The sequence below is a fragment of the Cupressus sempervirens genome, chromosome 8 (assembly GCF_028749045.1).
Source record: "Cupressus sempervirens isolate cs-2001-9-10 chromosome 8, ASM2874904v1, whole genome shotgun sequence".
Taxonomy (NCBI): domain Eukaryota; kingdom Viridiplantae; phylum Streptophyta; class Pinopsida; order Cupressales; family Cupressaceae; genus Cupressus; species Cupressus sempervirens.
The window spans coordinates 198,874,663-198,893,289 of NC_143125.1; the positions used below are offsets into that span (position 1 = coordinate 198,874,663).

Genomic DNA, 18,627 nt, shown 5'->3' on the forward strand with positions numbered 1-18,627 from the left:
TTTGTTGGCTCCAATCTATTTAGGTCCCCCCCCATTTCAATTTCTCCAATTTTTGACTCCCCTTCTTTAGAAATACACATTTGAACTTTTTCGGCTTCGATCTTTCTGCAACTACTCTCCTTCTTAACTCTTTTGAAAAGATGAAAATTTAAAGTGCAGACTCGTGTTTGATGAGCTCCAAAATCCCATACCGAGTTATTATGGGATTTGTGGATGTGAAAAATCATAATTTTCTCACCCCGACGATTTCTGACACCTTGATTAATAATATCTTTCATACTTCCCTTTGGAGAGAAATTTGAAACTTGCAATGGGTTTCCATAATTATGAAAAGACATTTTTCTTAATTCGTAATCACTCCACTTGCCGTTTGTACGACCACATCTACCCTTTACTTCCAAAATGCCATAGTTTAATTTAGCGACTAAAATCACCATCTTTCCAAATTTGGCCTTACTTTTAAAGTTTATAGACTTCATCTTGAATTTATCCTGCCTTTTTCCTTGGATATCAACACCCTTAAATCTTCATTAAGATTAGCTAAATTCTCCCAACACGCGATTGCCATTGCATTAAACCCCATGGCAGCTGCCGTGTTTGCCACTTGATTGCCCTCCCTGTGGATGTGCTGCAGGTGGGCCATTTTCATTTCATTCAAGATTTTCTTAGTATCCAAGATGATATTTCTAATCTTCCATCCTGATCTAGGCTCCCCCTTAACCAAATAAATCACTAATTTGGAGTCCCCTTCTATTGTTAACTCCATAATTTGTCTTTTCCTAGAGAGTTGAAGACCCCATAATAACGCCATAACATCTACCACATTATTGCTACCATTCCCCACCTTACCTGCATAAACCAACAACACATCACCATTCATGTCCCGCAGCACACCTCTACCCACTCCAAATCCTCCTTTTGTAGCACCATCAAAGTTTAGTTTATACTGTGTTATGGTGGGAGGTCTCCATTTTGTCTGTTGTCTCCCCCTCCTAGCTAAGTTATCAAAAAGGAAGAAATCCTCTTGACAACCCCAATTTTTAGCCACCAGGCCTTCAAGTCTACCTAGCTCCTCCTTTGGCATTTTACATTTAGCCACTCTTAAATTTTCCTTTAACAATTTATTCATTATTCCAAAAACTACTTTCATTGCCTTACTTTCCTCCCTAAATATCCTATTATTTCTTTCTTTCCATATGTGCCAACAAACATATGGTGGAATAATATTCCATAAAAAAACTAATCTTGGGTGGTAAAAGGGGCAATCCCAACACTCCACAAACTGGCCCAAGTTATCCTTCATAACCCAAGCCACACCAAATCTTTCCCAAACCTTAGTCCAGATCCCTAAAGTAAACTGACATTCTATGAAAAGGTGGGAAATACTTTCTTCCTTTTCCTTACACATACAACAACGGTTTGTTATATAGAACCCCCTTTTTTTTCAAATTTTTAAGTGTTAAAATTTTGCCATGCTATGCTGTCCACCAAAAGAAATTGATTTTTGGAATAAGGTTAGTAATCCATACCTTACGCCACAGAATTGGGCTAGGATCCTTACTGAACATGAAAGTATATGCAAATTTTATAGTGAAGTTCCCATTTGGGGTAAGGTCCCAATCCATAATATCCTCCTAAGGCAATAAGGGGAGTCTCTGTTCTTTTATCAATTCTTCCAGTTCCTTTAAGGGAATAACATCCTCATGTGAGTAGCCCTCCTTATGAAGCTTCTTCCACCCCCTCCCCTAATCAATATAGTCCCAAACTTTTTCCCCTATATCCTCTTTGAGAAGTTCCATTAAACCACTATATTTACTCAAGGCCAATGGTTTCCCATCCATCCACCTATCTTCCCAAAATCTGATATTGAAGCCATTCCCCACAATCCACCTCAATCCTTCTCTCAGCAAACCTCTATTCCTAACAATATTCTGCCAAATCTTTGAACCTCCCAGGAGGTCATTATTATATAGGTTTCGGCTAAAGGAGGCATTAGACAAATATTTAGCCTTCATGATATTTCCCCATCTCGTGTTTCCTTCTGCCAGTCTCTAACCAATTTTTGTGAGGAGAGCTTTATTAAGATCCTTCAGCCTTCTAACCCCTAACCCCCCCTTAAATTTTGGTTTAGACACCTCCTCCCAATTGACTAGACTCAATTTATTTTTCTCCTTTGTCCTTGACCACAAGAAATTCCTTTGAATTCTCTCAGTTTTCTCTACCATGTTTTGGTTGATTTTAAAAACGGATAAGAAGTAGATAGGGATTCCCTGAAGAGAAGCAGTGAGGAATTGTAATTTTTGAGTATTACTTAATATCTTCCCTTTCTAACCTACAACCTTCCTCTAAATTCTCTCCACAATCATGTTCCAAAGTTCATTATTTACTTCCTTAGTAGTGAGGGGAATACCTAGATAAGTGTCCAGGAGGCAAGCAGATTGGCAATCCAAGATTTTCCAAATCCTTCTTTGAAGTGAGGCTTCAATGTTAAAGAAATAAATCTTACTCTTAGGGTAATTCACCCACTGCCCTGAGCTTTCTTCATAATTGTTTAAATCATCTTCCAAGCTTCTACCTCCATAAGTGAAGATTCTCCAAATAGAAAGGTATCATCCAAAAACTGCTATATAACCTCTATAACAACATTAGTAGCTAGTTTAACACCTTTAATATAGCCCGTATTAACTAATTTCAAGAAAGACCTTCCTAAAACTTCAACTATCATAATAAAAAGATAAGGAGAAAGTGGGTCGCCATATCTTAAGCCTTTCTCTACGTTCAAGTTACCCCAAGTGGAACCATTTAGCAGAACAAAATACTATACCGAGCCCACCATCATCATGATCAGGTTAATGATCCTATTACTAAATCCTATTCTTTCTAGCACATCATGAAGGAAGTCCAAATTGACCTTATCATATGCTTTGGAAATTTCCAACTTGAATATCATCCCAGGTTGCCTATTCTTTTCCATTGAATTGATAACCTCGTGGGTGGTTATAGCCGCATCTAGTATCTGTCTTCCTAGCACAAATCCATTTTGAGGACTTCCAATGATTCTTTCCAAGAAAGGCTTTAATCTACGTGTAGTTTTTTCTACATGTAGTGTCTTATTGTTGGTTATATAGTCATAAATACATGAGAAGTACCACATAGAAATGACAAAAGACATGCTATCACTAAGTGAACATGTTTGATCATTCCATCAAACTATGAAAAGTTACATTTAATGTTTTAAAAAAATGAATCAAAATTTTGGGGCTTGGAAGAAGTAAAGTCTACAGACAACTAATAGGGGGAGAGGGTGCATAATGAATCAGTTGTGAACAAATATAATCACATTTGAACTTATAAAACTAATCACCAACAATTAGAATAGTGATGCACAATAATAAGAAACCATACACCATAACACAATGATTTTGTTGACTAGGGAAAACCTTAATCAGAGAGTGAACCCTGGTGGGAATGATACCCACAAGATAATGAATTGATTGAATATATACTCCTTGTGAAAGGATGTGACCTTGTTAGGAGTAAAATATAGTTCATTTAGTACGACAAACCTTGTTAGAAGATATATCCCTAATAGGAGATCTTGAACCCTTAATAGAAGGTTCTAACCTTGTTAGAGGCTGATAAGAACATGTATATCCACTATCTAAATGCTCCAAAAAAAGTGAAAGAAAAATCTTTTAGGATAATTTATCCAATAATCACAAACTAATTGATCTACAAGTTGCCAAAATGGTTCCTTTGAAGTCCATTCAATTATCCAACATTAAGGCTCACATCATATGTATCAAAACATATAGAGCTTGTATTCCATACATACATCTCAAAACAAGGGAAATAACTTTTTTTAATACCCTTTACAAATAATTAATAAGGTCATCCTATTAGAGCTTCCCCAATATATAATTAATTACAAAGGACCATGCTAAGGCATAAACACCTTCATAAGAATAAATACAATCATTACAATAAGTTTCCCACATGTTACAATGAGAATATAATATTTTCTATTGATATTACACGTGCTACAATAACACAATTAGTTTCCAGTTAAATACATTACACATTACACAAAAGTAACATTTTTAGAATAACTCAAATGACTCATAAATCTAAAAATGCACACACAAACAAGTCTTCTACCAGATTCCTTTTGTTTTGGCATTAATTCATATTTTCCAATATGACACAACAAAAATATCTTTAATTTTCTCTACCATGATCTTTTGGACAATGGTTTGCTATCAATCTTCACAATTGAATTTATAACTTATCCAAAATATTCGTAAAGTACAATCAATACAAACATGATGTCTACACTCATTCTACCACACAAATGTAAGTTTACATATCTAATTATTTTAAGCATTGTCCTCATTAAACTAATAGTCTCCAATATATAAAATTTGAGTTTATCATGAACCAATGAACATATGTTCTCATTGATGACAAAAATTGCCAATAATACAATAACTTTGTGACACATCCAAGTGCCACCAATATCCTCAATTTCTAATAGTCTCCCCCTTTGGAATTGATGACAAAATATGGGGTAAGTGCACCAAGATGGTGTACATAAAAGTGGACACACCCCCAAAAAAAGAAAATTTTTCAATAACCCGATCAGGTTATATGAAATTTCAAAAAGTAGCTAGGCTTGGTTACCAAGCCTAGCAAAAATACATAGACAAACAAAACATGATTGGGTTTCTAGGATGAAAAGTTTATTCAAAACCTGATCTAGTTATGCAAAACCTGATCAAGTTATTCAAAACTTGATTAGGTTATTCAAAACTCGATTGGGTTTTAAAGAAATAAAAATAGGCTTCACTCTAGAAGCCATGACTTTCACATCTAGACTCTAATTGACTTCATTCAAAATGTGTTTGAAAGTTATTGAAGAGATCTACAACATTATCTGACTAAAATAATACTAGGAAATCAATACTTTCTTCTACATCCATTATACTCAATCATGGTCTAAAATAAGTAGTCATTATTTTCCAAACATGGGGAAAATAGGTAGGTAAGAGTATTATGATATTTTTTATCTTTATATCATCGCTCTCACTCCTATCCCTTTATCACAAAAAAAATTACTCACTTATTCACTCACTATCTCCCAATCTCTCTCTCACTAACTCTTAGCTTCTCTTATTCTTGCACCAACTCCTAATCTCTCTCTCTCTCTCTCTCTCTCTCTCTCTCTCTCTCTCTCTCTCTCTCTCTCTCCCCTAATCCCTAGCCTCCCCCACTCTCTCTCACAATCTTATTTCCCCCCTCTCTCTCCATCCTAACCTATTATCTCCATATTTCTCACACTCTCCATCCTATCCTACTATCTCTTGCTCTATCTTTCTCTCTCTCATCCTATCTCCTCTCTTTCTTCCTATCCCCTACACACACACACACACTCTCTCTCTCTCACCCCCAATGATGAAGGGTGCTCCCTTTAAAACCATAAACTCATAATAGAAACAAAGAAACAAAGAAAATATAAGAACAAAATATGGACTTCTTATTTGCACCATAAATGCAAAATTACAGAATTCACAAGTACAAAATGCTAAGCCACATGGGCACCTTCATTATAGTAATTAGCAAGACTAAGCTACAAACTATGACCCAGAGCTATCCTAGACAATGTTCGAGCCTTTCTTAAATAGGCAATTTTATGCTATCTAGGAAGGTTCTAGACAATGAAACTTAATACCTAAGGCTCATAGACACTAACTATACATATAGAGTTAGCTAAATGCAACTTGTAAATTATTTTAGATAGTTTAGGTAGCCCAACTTTGAAAGGCCATAACTCTTGAACCGTTGCTTCGATTGGCTATTCTAACCACTTTTTAGAAACACCAACTCCTAATCTACAGGTTCAAATTGCGACAGTGCCCTTCCATCAAGTTTTCAGACCTCATCTGGGCACTCTAAGGTCTCCAACGGTGAGCCTAAAGATTTTTCTATAGATTTTTCCACTGAAAATCCATAATAACTTCTCTGATACTTGTGCTAGAGCAATGATAATTTTATGGTAGGCTTACAACTCTAAAATGAATGTTCATGTAGAAAATGAGAACATCCCAAGCTCGTATGACAAACTTACTAAAAATAGCAAGTTCTCATAAATAGTAACCACCCTATCTACTAGTCCTTATTAAAATAGAAAAGAGTGAAATGAAAATATTTTTTGGTGATGCAAGATTGCTCTTACACCTAGGATGCTCATGCATTAGACAACCAAGGTAATTTCAGAAGTGACCCCATCACATTTCAGGTGTTTAGAGGAAAATCGAGACAATTAACCTCCTCCTTTGCTAGCCATGATGAATCCTCTACTAGCCTCCCATTCTATTTGACCATGTATTCTTCATAAGTTCTATTGCTTTTACTTTTACCAACATGACTATCCAATATCTCCTCAATCTCCTTTGTAGCCGAACTAGCTGCTGGAACACTCTATTACACTTATGCAACTTCATCTCCATCACCTCCTTCATAATACTCTATCAAATCTGAAATGTTAAATACTAGAAAAATATTCAATTCAGTAGGCAACTCCACTTTATAAGCATTTTCAAAATCATGTCTTTTTACTATCTTGCACAGTCCAAACGTCTTCATCTTCAATTTATTATATGTACCCACTAAAAAACACTCCTTTCTCAAATGAACCATGACTTCATCTCTAATCTGAAATTCCTTATACCTCCTTTTCACATCTACCTTAGCCTTGTATTATGTATTCATCTTTATAACGTGCTCCCACACCTCCTCATGGATGTTCTTCAAATGTTGAACAAATTCTTTTGCTTGAACACTACTTACCTCTCCTTTATCCAACTGTCTCAATCAGAAGAATTTTTGGGACTACTCCCATATACAATTTGGAATGGTGATATACCAATACTCTCATTGACATAATTATTATATGAAAAATATGCCTATGGTAAAATCATATCCCATCCTTTTGGCTTGTCTCCAACTAAGCATCTGAGCAAGTTTCCCAAACTACGATTCACAACTTCTATCTGTCCATCAGTCTATGGATGATATGATGAACTAAACTTCAAATCTATCTTCAACTTCTTCCACAATGTATACCAAAAATAACAAATTTGGTATCTCAATCTGAAATGATACTCTTTGGCAGACCATGTAGTCTCACCACTTCTTTGGAAAACAATTCTACTACATGTAAAACATCACTAGTATTCTTGCAAGGAATAACATGTGCCATCTTTGAAAACCTATCAACTACCACAAAAATAGAATCATGCCCATGCTATGTCCTTAGTAATCCAAGAACATAATCCTCCTCTTCTAGATCCTTGTCTTTTGCCTCTTCCTCTCTAATTTCTATTGTTTTAATCATGGAAATGATTGGAATTATTTCCCATTTGGTTTTGATTTCTACTTCTAGCCTCATCCATTTTCTTTTGATCATCATTATGGCCTCCATAAGATCATTCACTAGATATTCCACCACGACCTCTTCTACTATTCTTGTTGTCAAACTTCTTGCTTAGTTTTGCCTCAACTTTTAGGAAAAATTATTATGCCTCCTCAATATTGTTCATTTGAACCAAACTCAGCTTGTCCTAAATGCTTAGCCTTAACCCATAAAGATAATAGGCCACTTTCTCCTTATCAGCTTCTGTATGGCCAGTTCTAATGAGAACTTGGTAGAACTCTTTAGTATACTCTTAAATAAAATTTCCTACTTTCTTCAACCCTTTCATTTTCTTCAATAGATCAAGCTCATAATCTATGGGAATAAATTGCCACTTTAGTTTAGCTAACATCCATTCCCATTTGGTGATTTCATCCTTTCCCTTTCTATGTTGCTCCAATTGAACCTCTCGCTACCAAATCTTTGCATGTCCCTTCAATTTTGCCTTTGCAAACTTGACCCTATCAGTATCTTTAATATCTTCATACTCAAAGTACTCCTCTAGTTCATTGATCCAATCGATTAGCACCTCTGGATTAAGATTTCTAGAAAATGTGAAAACTTCAAACTTAGTTCTTTTTCCAATCTTAGAGATGGCCCTAAAAGGCCTCTCTTCCTCTAGGTTTATAACTGCCTCTACTTTGGCATTTTCTTCTACTTTGTCCTCATCCTTGCTTTCATATCTTATAGGAAGATTTATTCCTTTGTACATTTGTTCTTCCAATGCTTGCATTTGTCTTTGGAGGGCTCAAAAACCCTCATGTGTAACACTTACAACTCTTTTTCCATGGTCTCTTCATGGAGGCATTTGAAACCCTAATGCAAACTACCTAGAAATTGGTGATCTGTCTATAGACTTAGCCCAAACCATGGTTTTAGTGCAAACTACCTCACAGTCAGTGATCTTTCCACACACTCATGAACTCTAGCTTTGATACCACTTAATGAAAGGTTCTCCCCTTAAAACCATAAACTCATAATAGAACCAAAGAAACAATGGAAAATGTGAGAATAAATATATGGACTTTTTATTTGTGCCACAAATGTAGAATTATAGAATTTACAAGTACAAAATGCTAACCCACATGGGTGCCTTCATTACAGTAATTTGTAAGACTAAACTATGAACTACCACCCAGAGCTATCCTAGACAATGTTTGGGCCTTTCTTAAACAGGCAATTTTATGTTGCTTGGGAAGGTTCTAGACAATGAAACTTAATACCTAGGGTTGACAAACCCTATCAATACATATAGAGTTAGCCAAATACATCTTTTTCAATTATTTTAGATATTTCAGGTAGCCCAACTTCAAAAGGCCATAACTCTTAAGTTTTTGGACCTCATCCTGGCACTCTAAGGCCTCCAATAGTGAGCTTGAAGATATTTCTACAAAATTTTCCACCAAAACCAACAATAACTTCTTCAATACTTATGCTTGAGAAATGAGAAATTTACAGTAGGCTTACAACCCTAAAATGAACCTTCACGTAGAAAATGAGAACATGTTGAGCTCATATGACAAACTTACTAAAAATAGCAAGTTCCCATAAATAGTAACCACCATGTCTATTAGTCCTTATTAAAATAGAAAAGACTAAAATGAAAATGTTTTTGGGTGATGCAAGATTCCTCTTACACCTAGGATGCTCCTACATCACCTAATCCCTGACCCCTCCTCTCTCCCCAACCTCTAATCCTTGGACTAGGAACTTCACACACACACACACACACACACACACACACACATACAAAGAGAGAGAGAGAGAAAGAGAGTAGGGGATAGGAAGAGGGAGAGGGGATAGGATAAGAGAGAGTGAGAGAGAGATGAAGAGAGTGAGAAAGAGAGATGAAGTGATGGAGAGAGGACATAGGAGAGAGAGATTAGGGAATAAGATAGAGAGAGAGTGAGAGATAGAGTTAGAGAGATGAATTGATGGAGAGATAGGGACATAGGAGAGAGAAAGATTAGGGGATATGATAGAGAGAGTGAGAAATGAATTGGTGGAGAGAGAGGGACATAGGAGAGAGAGAGAGAGAGAGAGAGAGAGAGAGAGATTTGGGGATAGGATGGAGAGAGGGAGAGGGAGAGAGAGAGTGAGATAGATGTGGAGAGAGTGAGTGAGAGATAAAGTAATGGAGAGAGAGAGAGAGAGAGCGGGGGGGGGGAGGCTGGGGGATTACGTGGTAAGAGACAATGCTTAAGGGTAACAAGTTAGATAGAGAGAGAGGGGTTAGTTAAAGAATGTGAGAGGTTATGAAAATTAAGAGATATATCTTAGGATTTATTTAGTTAGTGAGTGATTGTGTGTATTTTTTTTAGAGAGAGAATTAACACTATGTTATCATTCATGTTTACCTACTAATTATGTATCTAGAAAATAATGACAACCTATTTTAGATTATGCTTAATTCAAATTGATGAAAAATAAAATTTTGACAACATAGGATATATTTATCTACATCATGCTGTAGATCTCTTCAATATCTTTCCAACACATTTTGAATGGAGTCAATTGGACCTGGCATGTTAAAGTTATTGTCTTTGTAGTAAAGCCTACTTTTAGTTCTTCAAAACTTGATCAGGTTTTGAAGAAGTAAATTTTACTTCTTTAAAACCTTATTGGGTCAAAACCCGATTGGGTTTTGAATGCACTTTTTCATTTCATAACCCAATTAGGTTATTTGAATCCTAGAAACCTGATTAGGTTATGACTTGGTGATGGCATAGGGAAATCATCCAAAGGCTTGGGAGACTATTTTTTGTCCAATTTTTTTTCCTTTAGACATATTTTCATCTTCTAAGATGAATTCTAGTCTTTTCCTGGATCATATTTTCTAATGGTGAAGTGGGTATGTCTAAAATTACTACCATAATATCACACGTCTTCTTAGCTTTCTAACCATATAATTTTTTCTATTTTTGGACAATATTAACAATGTAAACTTTAATTACTTTTACTAATGCCTTGACATTCCTCACAGACATATGTCTACCATTTTTTTAATAACTTTTTATATACTTAACCAAATTCAAAATAAATTATATATTATTGTTCTACACTTTATTCTATACACTATTTAAAAAAAAATTCATTTTCAATCATTTTGATGCAAGTTATGCTCAACACATGAACAAGTACTAAAATTTTAGGATGTAGTCAATTCAATAATTCATAATTATTAAAATACTTGTCATAAAATTACAAAGAAATACACAACTTCTACATATGAATCTTAACTTTCACCCTACCAAAGGGATATGGAAGATACTAAATATAACTCAAACTCTTGTGTTGCACACAAAAACAATTACGTTATGTTTTTAGAAAAATTAGGGACTATTTTTTGTGTGCACAGGGGTTGACCCACCTAATATTGTCCATTTTGTAAAAACTCTAGTGGTTTAGAAAGTAGATTTGGAGTACTACAATTTATATGTTTTATATATCTTGCCATTTTTAGTGGATGACCCTCAAATGCCTCATCCAAGTTTAGGTTTACTTGATTTCAGAAAATAGGTTTCCATTTATACCCCCCTTTTTGTACACAATCTTGGTGCACTCACCCTATGGTAAAAAGCCATCAATCAAAAAGAAAATAATTGAATACATTTTTTTGAATATCCTCAACATGTAGAGTCTTCAAGCTTCTCATGTATCTATATTTCTTCATTATCTCTCATCTTCTCCAGATGGGAGGTTTTTCACTAATTATCTTCCCCTTTGACATCAATGGAAAAGGAGCTAGTGTGCCAAATATTAAAACTCCCTAGAAATCTATCTTCCAAAGAATTTATCTCAATGTTGGGTGACAAGATCATCAAAGTACCTATAAGGAAACTCAGGTGCAGAAACAACTTCCTACACTAATCCTTTAAGGAAAGTATTGTACAAATTCTATTTAAATCCTTACAATTTTAGACTCAATATTATGTAAACAACAATATTTTAGTCAACCATGAATACAAAAAAAAAATAAAGAAAGAAAACACAAGTGCAAAGATATGTTGGTGTGGAATAACCTTTCAGTAAAACAACCCCACCCCTCCAAAACCTGCACAATGTATTATCTTCAACACAAAGCTTACAATGCATTTACAATGCAAGTTCTTTCAGGATACCAAAGATTCATCTAGTAGCAACTAATAATACACTTTTTCACTTTGTCCTATTTGCGACCCTTAAAAAACTTATATCATGCACTTTCCATTTTTAGGATAACTTCTAAAGAATAATCATATTATGGTTTTACGATTCTCTAGAATAATAGGAACCCAAAATAATTTTTGGGGTGATGCCTTGAACCTTGTGTGCTAGATGGAGACTCGAGTGTATAGTACTCAATGATCAATTGCCACATGTCTTCACGTCTTCACCCATCATCATATCTTCCAAAGATATCTCTTAAGCATCATAGGAATCTGTCATAACTATTTCAGTCATGATCTCCTTACACACAATTCAATATGTTGACAAATGCAAGTGGAGTGACACATCAACATCCCAACTAGACATGTACACTCACACTTAAATACATTATTTGAAAAAATACTTTTACAAAAAAAAAAAAAAGAATAGGAATTATCCAAGGTTGAGACACTTTATTCCTAATAGTACCTGCATTGGATCAAGCTAATATGTATCCAAAAAAAGGTTAAGTACCAAAAAACATTGTTATGCAAAAATAATTACATAAGAGATCTTAGATTATCTTTGTACCATGCAACCACTCCCCCTAAGGAGCAGACCCAACATCATTCCCAGGTGAATAATTTTTCTCTAAAAATACTAGATTGATGCATACCTACATCAATTACTCATCCAAGGATGAGGGCATGACCCCAAGCACTTCTATGAGATATTCAAAGGTGTCCTTAGCTAATGGTTTAATATATATTCATTCTACCTATTCTTTTGTACTGATATATCCCAATATATCCAAATTCTAAAGATATGATTCTTTATGATCTACTTGATATCTCACCACAATACCAATAACACTTTTTATGTCAAATCTAATATGAGTCAAATATTGTAAACCACCAATCATAAATATGTACCTTAGATTAATCTAGTACTAAGGTAATCATCATTAGTAGTCAATTTGCAACCTATAGCAATAGGTGTTCCAACTAATTTTTCAATTTCCATGCCAAATCTCACTAAGAACTCCTTAATATTTAGTTTGAGATGTAAACTCTTCAGTTAGAGTTATCTACAATACCAAAAAGTATTTCATCTCACCTATTGCAGAAATTTCAAATTCTCCTTTCATTCATTAAGAAATTTGTTACTTACCTCATATTTCCTCCAAAAATAATGTCATCCAGAAATACTTTAATAGTTAACAATACATCTAAATTAAAACTCTTAGGTACAAATTACTATTTTTACTACCCTTATTGAATCCCAAATGTAACAAATATTTATATAACTTCACATACTAAGCTCTTGGAGGTTGCTTCAATCTATAGAGTGCTTTCTTAAATTTACATAACACATCCTTTTTTAAAATCAAAGGTAACCCATCTAATTTCTCAATGTAAACTTATTATTCTAATTCTTTATTCAAGAAAGTTGATCTTATATTTATCTAATATAGATTAAATTTCTTATTAGATTCATATGCCAAAAATAGTCTAACTAGTTCTAATATAGCTACAAGATGAAATGTTTTGTCAATATTTATATCTTCTTGTTATGGATAACCTTTACATGCTAGAGTCTTGGTTTTTTTACTTAATACTTCTCCTTGGAAAATTCTTGATTTTAGGCTTAGGAACCAATTTCCATGTATAGCTCTTCTTCATTTGTTCAATATTTTCCTTCATAGCATTAACCCATGATTCATCTTTGCATGGTTCATCAATATTCTTAGGTTCAAACTCTGAAATCAAAAAAATCTCATTTCTCATTCTTCCTCTTGTGATTAATTTATTACTTGTATTACCAATAATTTTATCATCGAGATGGTTCAAAGAAATATACCTTTGTGTTACCTTTTCTTCTCTAGGTTCTTCAAGTTGAAGATGAATTCCATTATGAAATTCAAATCAAAGTTCATGTTTTTCTATTTTGTTTTGTACTAGTATCTGACTTATGCTCACTTGATTTGTATAATCATTTGAGTCAAGCTCAAACATTCTATCTTGCACCTCAAATATTTCATCAATTCTTATATTTGAATTTTCAACCATCTTTATTCTTAAATTATATCATATGTAAGCCTTACTTTTACTTTAATTTTATACTATGTTGATGACATCAGTGATTGTCCAAGGTTCAAGGCCACATGTGTGAGAAGTATTTATTTTGAGCCAACATTGTTTTGTAATTGTGAAAAGATATAATAAATTATAATATCTTAATGATGTCCTATTATAATTCATTAGAAAAGTAAATTATTTTTAGGATATGAAGAAGAGGAGAAAAGAGATGTGAGAAAGTTGTGCAAGTGATATGCAAAGCTTGTAAATGCATGTTAGCAATCAAAGGGATCAATGTGATGTGAATTTGAACATTTGGTATTGAAATCTAAGAAGGTATTTGGTGTGGTATTGGCATAATAAGAGGATAGAGAAAGAGTTTTAATTGTCGAGTTCATTTTTATTTCTTTTTTTTTGCAAGGAATAATATAGAGGCTAGTTGGATAGTGAATTCAATGGTCTTGCCGCTGAAGTTGTTTGGACAATGGGTCCATCCACCTTCTACAAATCCTAATAGGGTTGGAATCTCCTTACAGGGATTCAAAGTCTCCTAATAGGGAAAAATATGTATTGAAACTATTTCATTGGCTCCAAGTAGAGTCCATTCTCTTACAAGGAACTTTTATATTAGTACATCATTTTGTGGATACCATCCCTATTAGAAATAATAGTCCACCAAGATAATTGAGAGAGGGGGGTGAATTAGTTATCCAATTAAAATATTTATCAACCTTAATTAAAATTAACTATGCAACCAAAGTAAACAAAAACCATAAAAAGATGCACATACATAATTACACTAGATTTGTTAACTAGGGAAAGCTTTGATCAAAGGGAAAAACCCAGTGGGAATGATGCCTACAAAGACATACTGATATATATATTCTTTGTTAGAGGATGGACCTTGTGAGGAGTCTATAAACACATTTAGTACATAAGAGTCCCTATTAGGAGACTTTGAATCCTTGTTAGGAGTTATGCCAACCCTTTTAAGAGTTGTATCAACCTTGTTAGGAGTTCCAGAAGGTAGAAGGACCCACTGTCAAAACATCTTCTAGGGAAAGACCATAGAATTTTACTATCCACCTAATCTCTCAACTATTCCTTGTAGAATAATTGTTTGTACTAAGCTTTATCCTCTTTCCTATGTCTTATCAACCAAGCCAATCATTTTCAAACCTTGTGTACTAGGTCATGAACATCAGATCCAAATATCAAACCTTAGATCTTAATATAAAACCTCAGCAATGAAGTTTTCTCCAACTTAGCTCTGCTCTTCTTATCTTTTTGATTATATCTTTTCTTCTCCTTTTTTCTCTTCTTGTATACTTCATTCATCCATACCTAACAAAGGAAAATGTCCTTCCTTTATACCTTCTCAAAGAGTCAACTATTACACCTTCTCAATTAATTATTATAGGACCTCATTAAGAACACATTTTACTTAGAAATAACACCAATTAGTTGCCTTGTAACTTGAATAACTTTCTATATGTTTAATATTATGACAAAAGAGCTTAGTCGTGTCATATCCAACATGTCTTCTACATGCCTTTAACCTTGTTTCTCAAAATAACAAATCTACTAACAGTTATAACAAGTTTACCAGAACATGCTTTTGTAAACTCTACCTTAGAACAATCTTTACCAAAACTTGCATAACTTATTCTAGACTTAATATCTTTTTCTCCCAAGGTTAGGTTCATATGCTAGATGTTAGAAATAGATAATGCAGGGCGGGGGGGGGGGGGGGGGGGGGGTGTGAATTAGTATTTTCAATCTTTTTACCCACAACTGATTATTATTAATTACTTTACCAAATTCTTAAGAAAGTAAACCAAATCATGCTAAATAGTATAAACAACCATGCATAAAGAGAGATCATAACACCATTTATTTTTAACTAGGGAAACCCTGGCCAAGGGAAAACCTTGGTGGGGATGAAACCCACAAGATGATTCACTATATAAAGGATCCTATTAAGGATATTGACCCTATTAGGAGACTAGGCCTTGTTAGAAGCCTCAACACTATTAAGAGTTGGTGGATCATATACAAATGTGTGCAAGAAGAGCCCACTACCCTAACATGAAACTATATAATAAGTTCTTCAAGAAATAAGTATAAATACAATACTGAGTTATTTGTTGTACTTCTCAAATCTTCTAACTGATGATTCTTCATACAAGAGTGATTGCACACATATTAATTTTTAACATATCTTCACATCAAATGGAAAAGTATCACATTCACTTGTTACTTTCATTTCACAAGATCTTAACAACTTCACATTTGCTGATCACTGAATCATCATCCACTTTTCACTTCCACTTTAACTTCACAAATAAAGTTCTTTACTTATACAAAACATTTTGGTAAATTCTTCCTTCGTCAACTCATATAACATCATTAGAGTCAGCTCAACAATAAATTATAACTTAAAACAATAATACAAGTCATTTAACACATTCTGTTGAAATGCTCTATTTGTGCTATATCATCATTGCATCACTAATTCCTTCATAACTTGAACTCAGTTTATTGTACGAACATGCACACTAGTATACATCATCATTATGATGTCATGCATCTCTGTTCAACTGTGCAAGAGAATATTCCAAGGGAATATTCTTTATCATCAAAATTGTCTTGCTACTATAACACTATATGATACTTAGACAATTTTTCCTTCATAAATGAACATGACTAATTTGAAAAAAAAATACGTTGCCATAAATAACAACAATAACTTACCTTATCTTATTGATTGGACATATTTCCAACAATATCCCCCTTTGGCATTGATGGAAACATATTGGGAAAATTGGCTAAGTCCCAAACATGTTGTCATACCAATCAAAACAAATAGTCATTACATAGTTAAAAAAAATTGTATTCATGTTATGAAAGAGGTTTACATCCCTTATAAATTCCTATTAAAACTTATTGCTTCCCCTTACATATTAAAATTACTTGCAATACAATTTTCCATATATCTCCCCATTTGACATCAATGATAAAGATATTAAAAAGAGACTGTCAAGAAAAAAAAATTGGTAGCTGTACATCAAAACTTGGAAAAACAGTCACTAAAATTGGTCTTCAATTGCTCAAAGTATTTCTTCCAACTTCCTTCAGTGCATCAGATATACTGATAAGCACACATAAAGCATATGCTACCAATTCTGTTGCATTCAAGTGTGTAGCCACAAAATTGTCATATGAAGATTTTGCTGACAAGCATTCTTCCAATTGATTCTCCAGCAATGTTATCTAAGGGAATAAGTGTACTCTTGAAAGAGTGAACCTCTTCAAAAATTTCTCCTTTTCTTCGTATAATTCCCTTATACTATCATGAAGTAGCTGTATTGTATGCTCAATGGTGTTTACTTTGTAATTCTACTTCAAAAAGTTGACAATGGCTGTTTGAAGCTCAGTCACTTTCTCCATGATTTGATCATCAAATTCTTTCAGATGAATGTATGCTATGTTGCACTTAGCATAAGCCTATTTTCCTTCCTCTATATATTGCCTTAGTGTTTTAATACATTTATTCAAAGTTTATATATCATTTCTCTATTGGTGCACATGGTGTTTAGAAGTTTACCATCATGCTTAGTCTGTGCTTGAATGGTAGCCACATTTATGAGTGTAGTGAACTCATTATCAAAATCTTTGCACAAAATTGTTCTACATTGTTGAATATCTACTAGGGTGTCAATAGGGCTTACTACCTTCTCCATCTTGTCCAAAACTTTAGTCAAAGTCTTCTCTATTGACTTGACTATTTCTTCTTCTTCTGAAGTTTTCTTAGAGAAGATATAAGATTCTTTGCTTCATCTTCTTCATCAAACTGTGTTGTAGTTGCTGCTATTATTTGGGTAGGAGTGGGAATTCCTACTACTACTATTGCTATCAAAGGCACACTTAAGGTACTTGTTTTAATGTTGGTCTCCATCTTCTGTGCATCTTCTTTAGTAGGCCCTTGATCCTTTTCTTCATCAAAGCTACTATAATCTACAATATTGCCAACAATGTTGGCACCAAAATCCTTTAATGGATCCTCTATTTTGTCAACTGTCACTTTGGTGTTATCTATTTGCATAGATTCATTACCAATAGTGATGTGTGGTGAAGAGCTTGGTGTCACATCCTATACAGAGCTATACAAAGGATTGCATGTTGTAGAACTATCTTCTTTTGGTTGTGCACTCTGCTCAAGTGTCTATCTAGGTTCTTCTGGCTGTGCACTTACTTTAGGCATCTAGCTTGCCTCCTTTGTCTGCACACTATCTCTAGGCATCTGACTTGCCTCCTTTGCATGTGCACTTACCTTAGGCATAGTAGACATGAATGAACCTATAGCCTCTTGAGTTTCCTTATTAACTTCCTCATAATTTCCTCCCATGAGGAGAACAAATCTCTTCTTATGTCTCAATGATGGTGCTATACCTTTCAAAATTTCTTTTATATCTTTGTCATTATTTATAGAACATAAGTTTCTCACCATACTCATTCTTATTTGTTTATCTTCTTCTAAAACTCTGCTCTTCCTATTTAGTAATCTATTATACAAATCTTCAAGTATCTACTCTTTTATACTATCAAATTCTTATCTTTCAGAATCATGTTCCTAACTACAAAATTTTCTAGTTGTCTCCTATCCATGTTATTATACAAATCATAGTATTTATTCAACTATACAAAATTTTTATCATTAATAATTTGCATGTTTTGATTTTCTACCTTAGGCTTCCATGCTTTGTGCCCTGCTAATGTCTTAGCTTCTTGATTAGTTTCTTCACCTAGTCTGTCACCAGTCTCCTCCTTAGATTTAGATGAGCTAATCTATAAAGTTCTTCTCTTTTTGCTTGGGCCACTAGTAGTCTACTTAACTCTCCTTTTAGGAGTTGTTATGATGCTTGTAGACTTTCTTGTAGTAGATGCTTC

General features: G+C 34.0%; 1 protein-coding gene across 1 annotated transcript; it reads right to left on the bottom strand.

Annotated features, from left to right (window-relative positions):
- Positions 1-475: 475 nt before the first annotated feature.
- On the bottom strand, positions 476-1,129 carry LOC149542204 (uncharacterized). The gene has a single exon (XM_089795698.1). It carries the CDS (start codon positions 1,127-1,129, stop codon positions 476-478), a length of 654 nt encoding a protein of 217 aa, XP_089651824.1.
- Between the last annotated feature and the right edge of the window lie 17,498 nt (positions 1,130-18,627).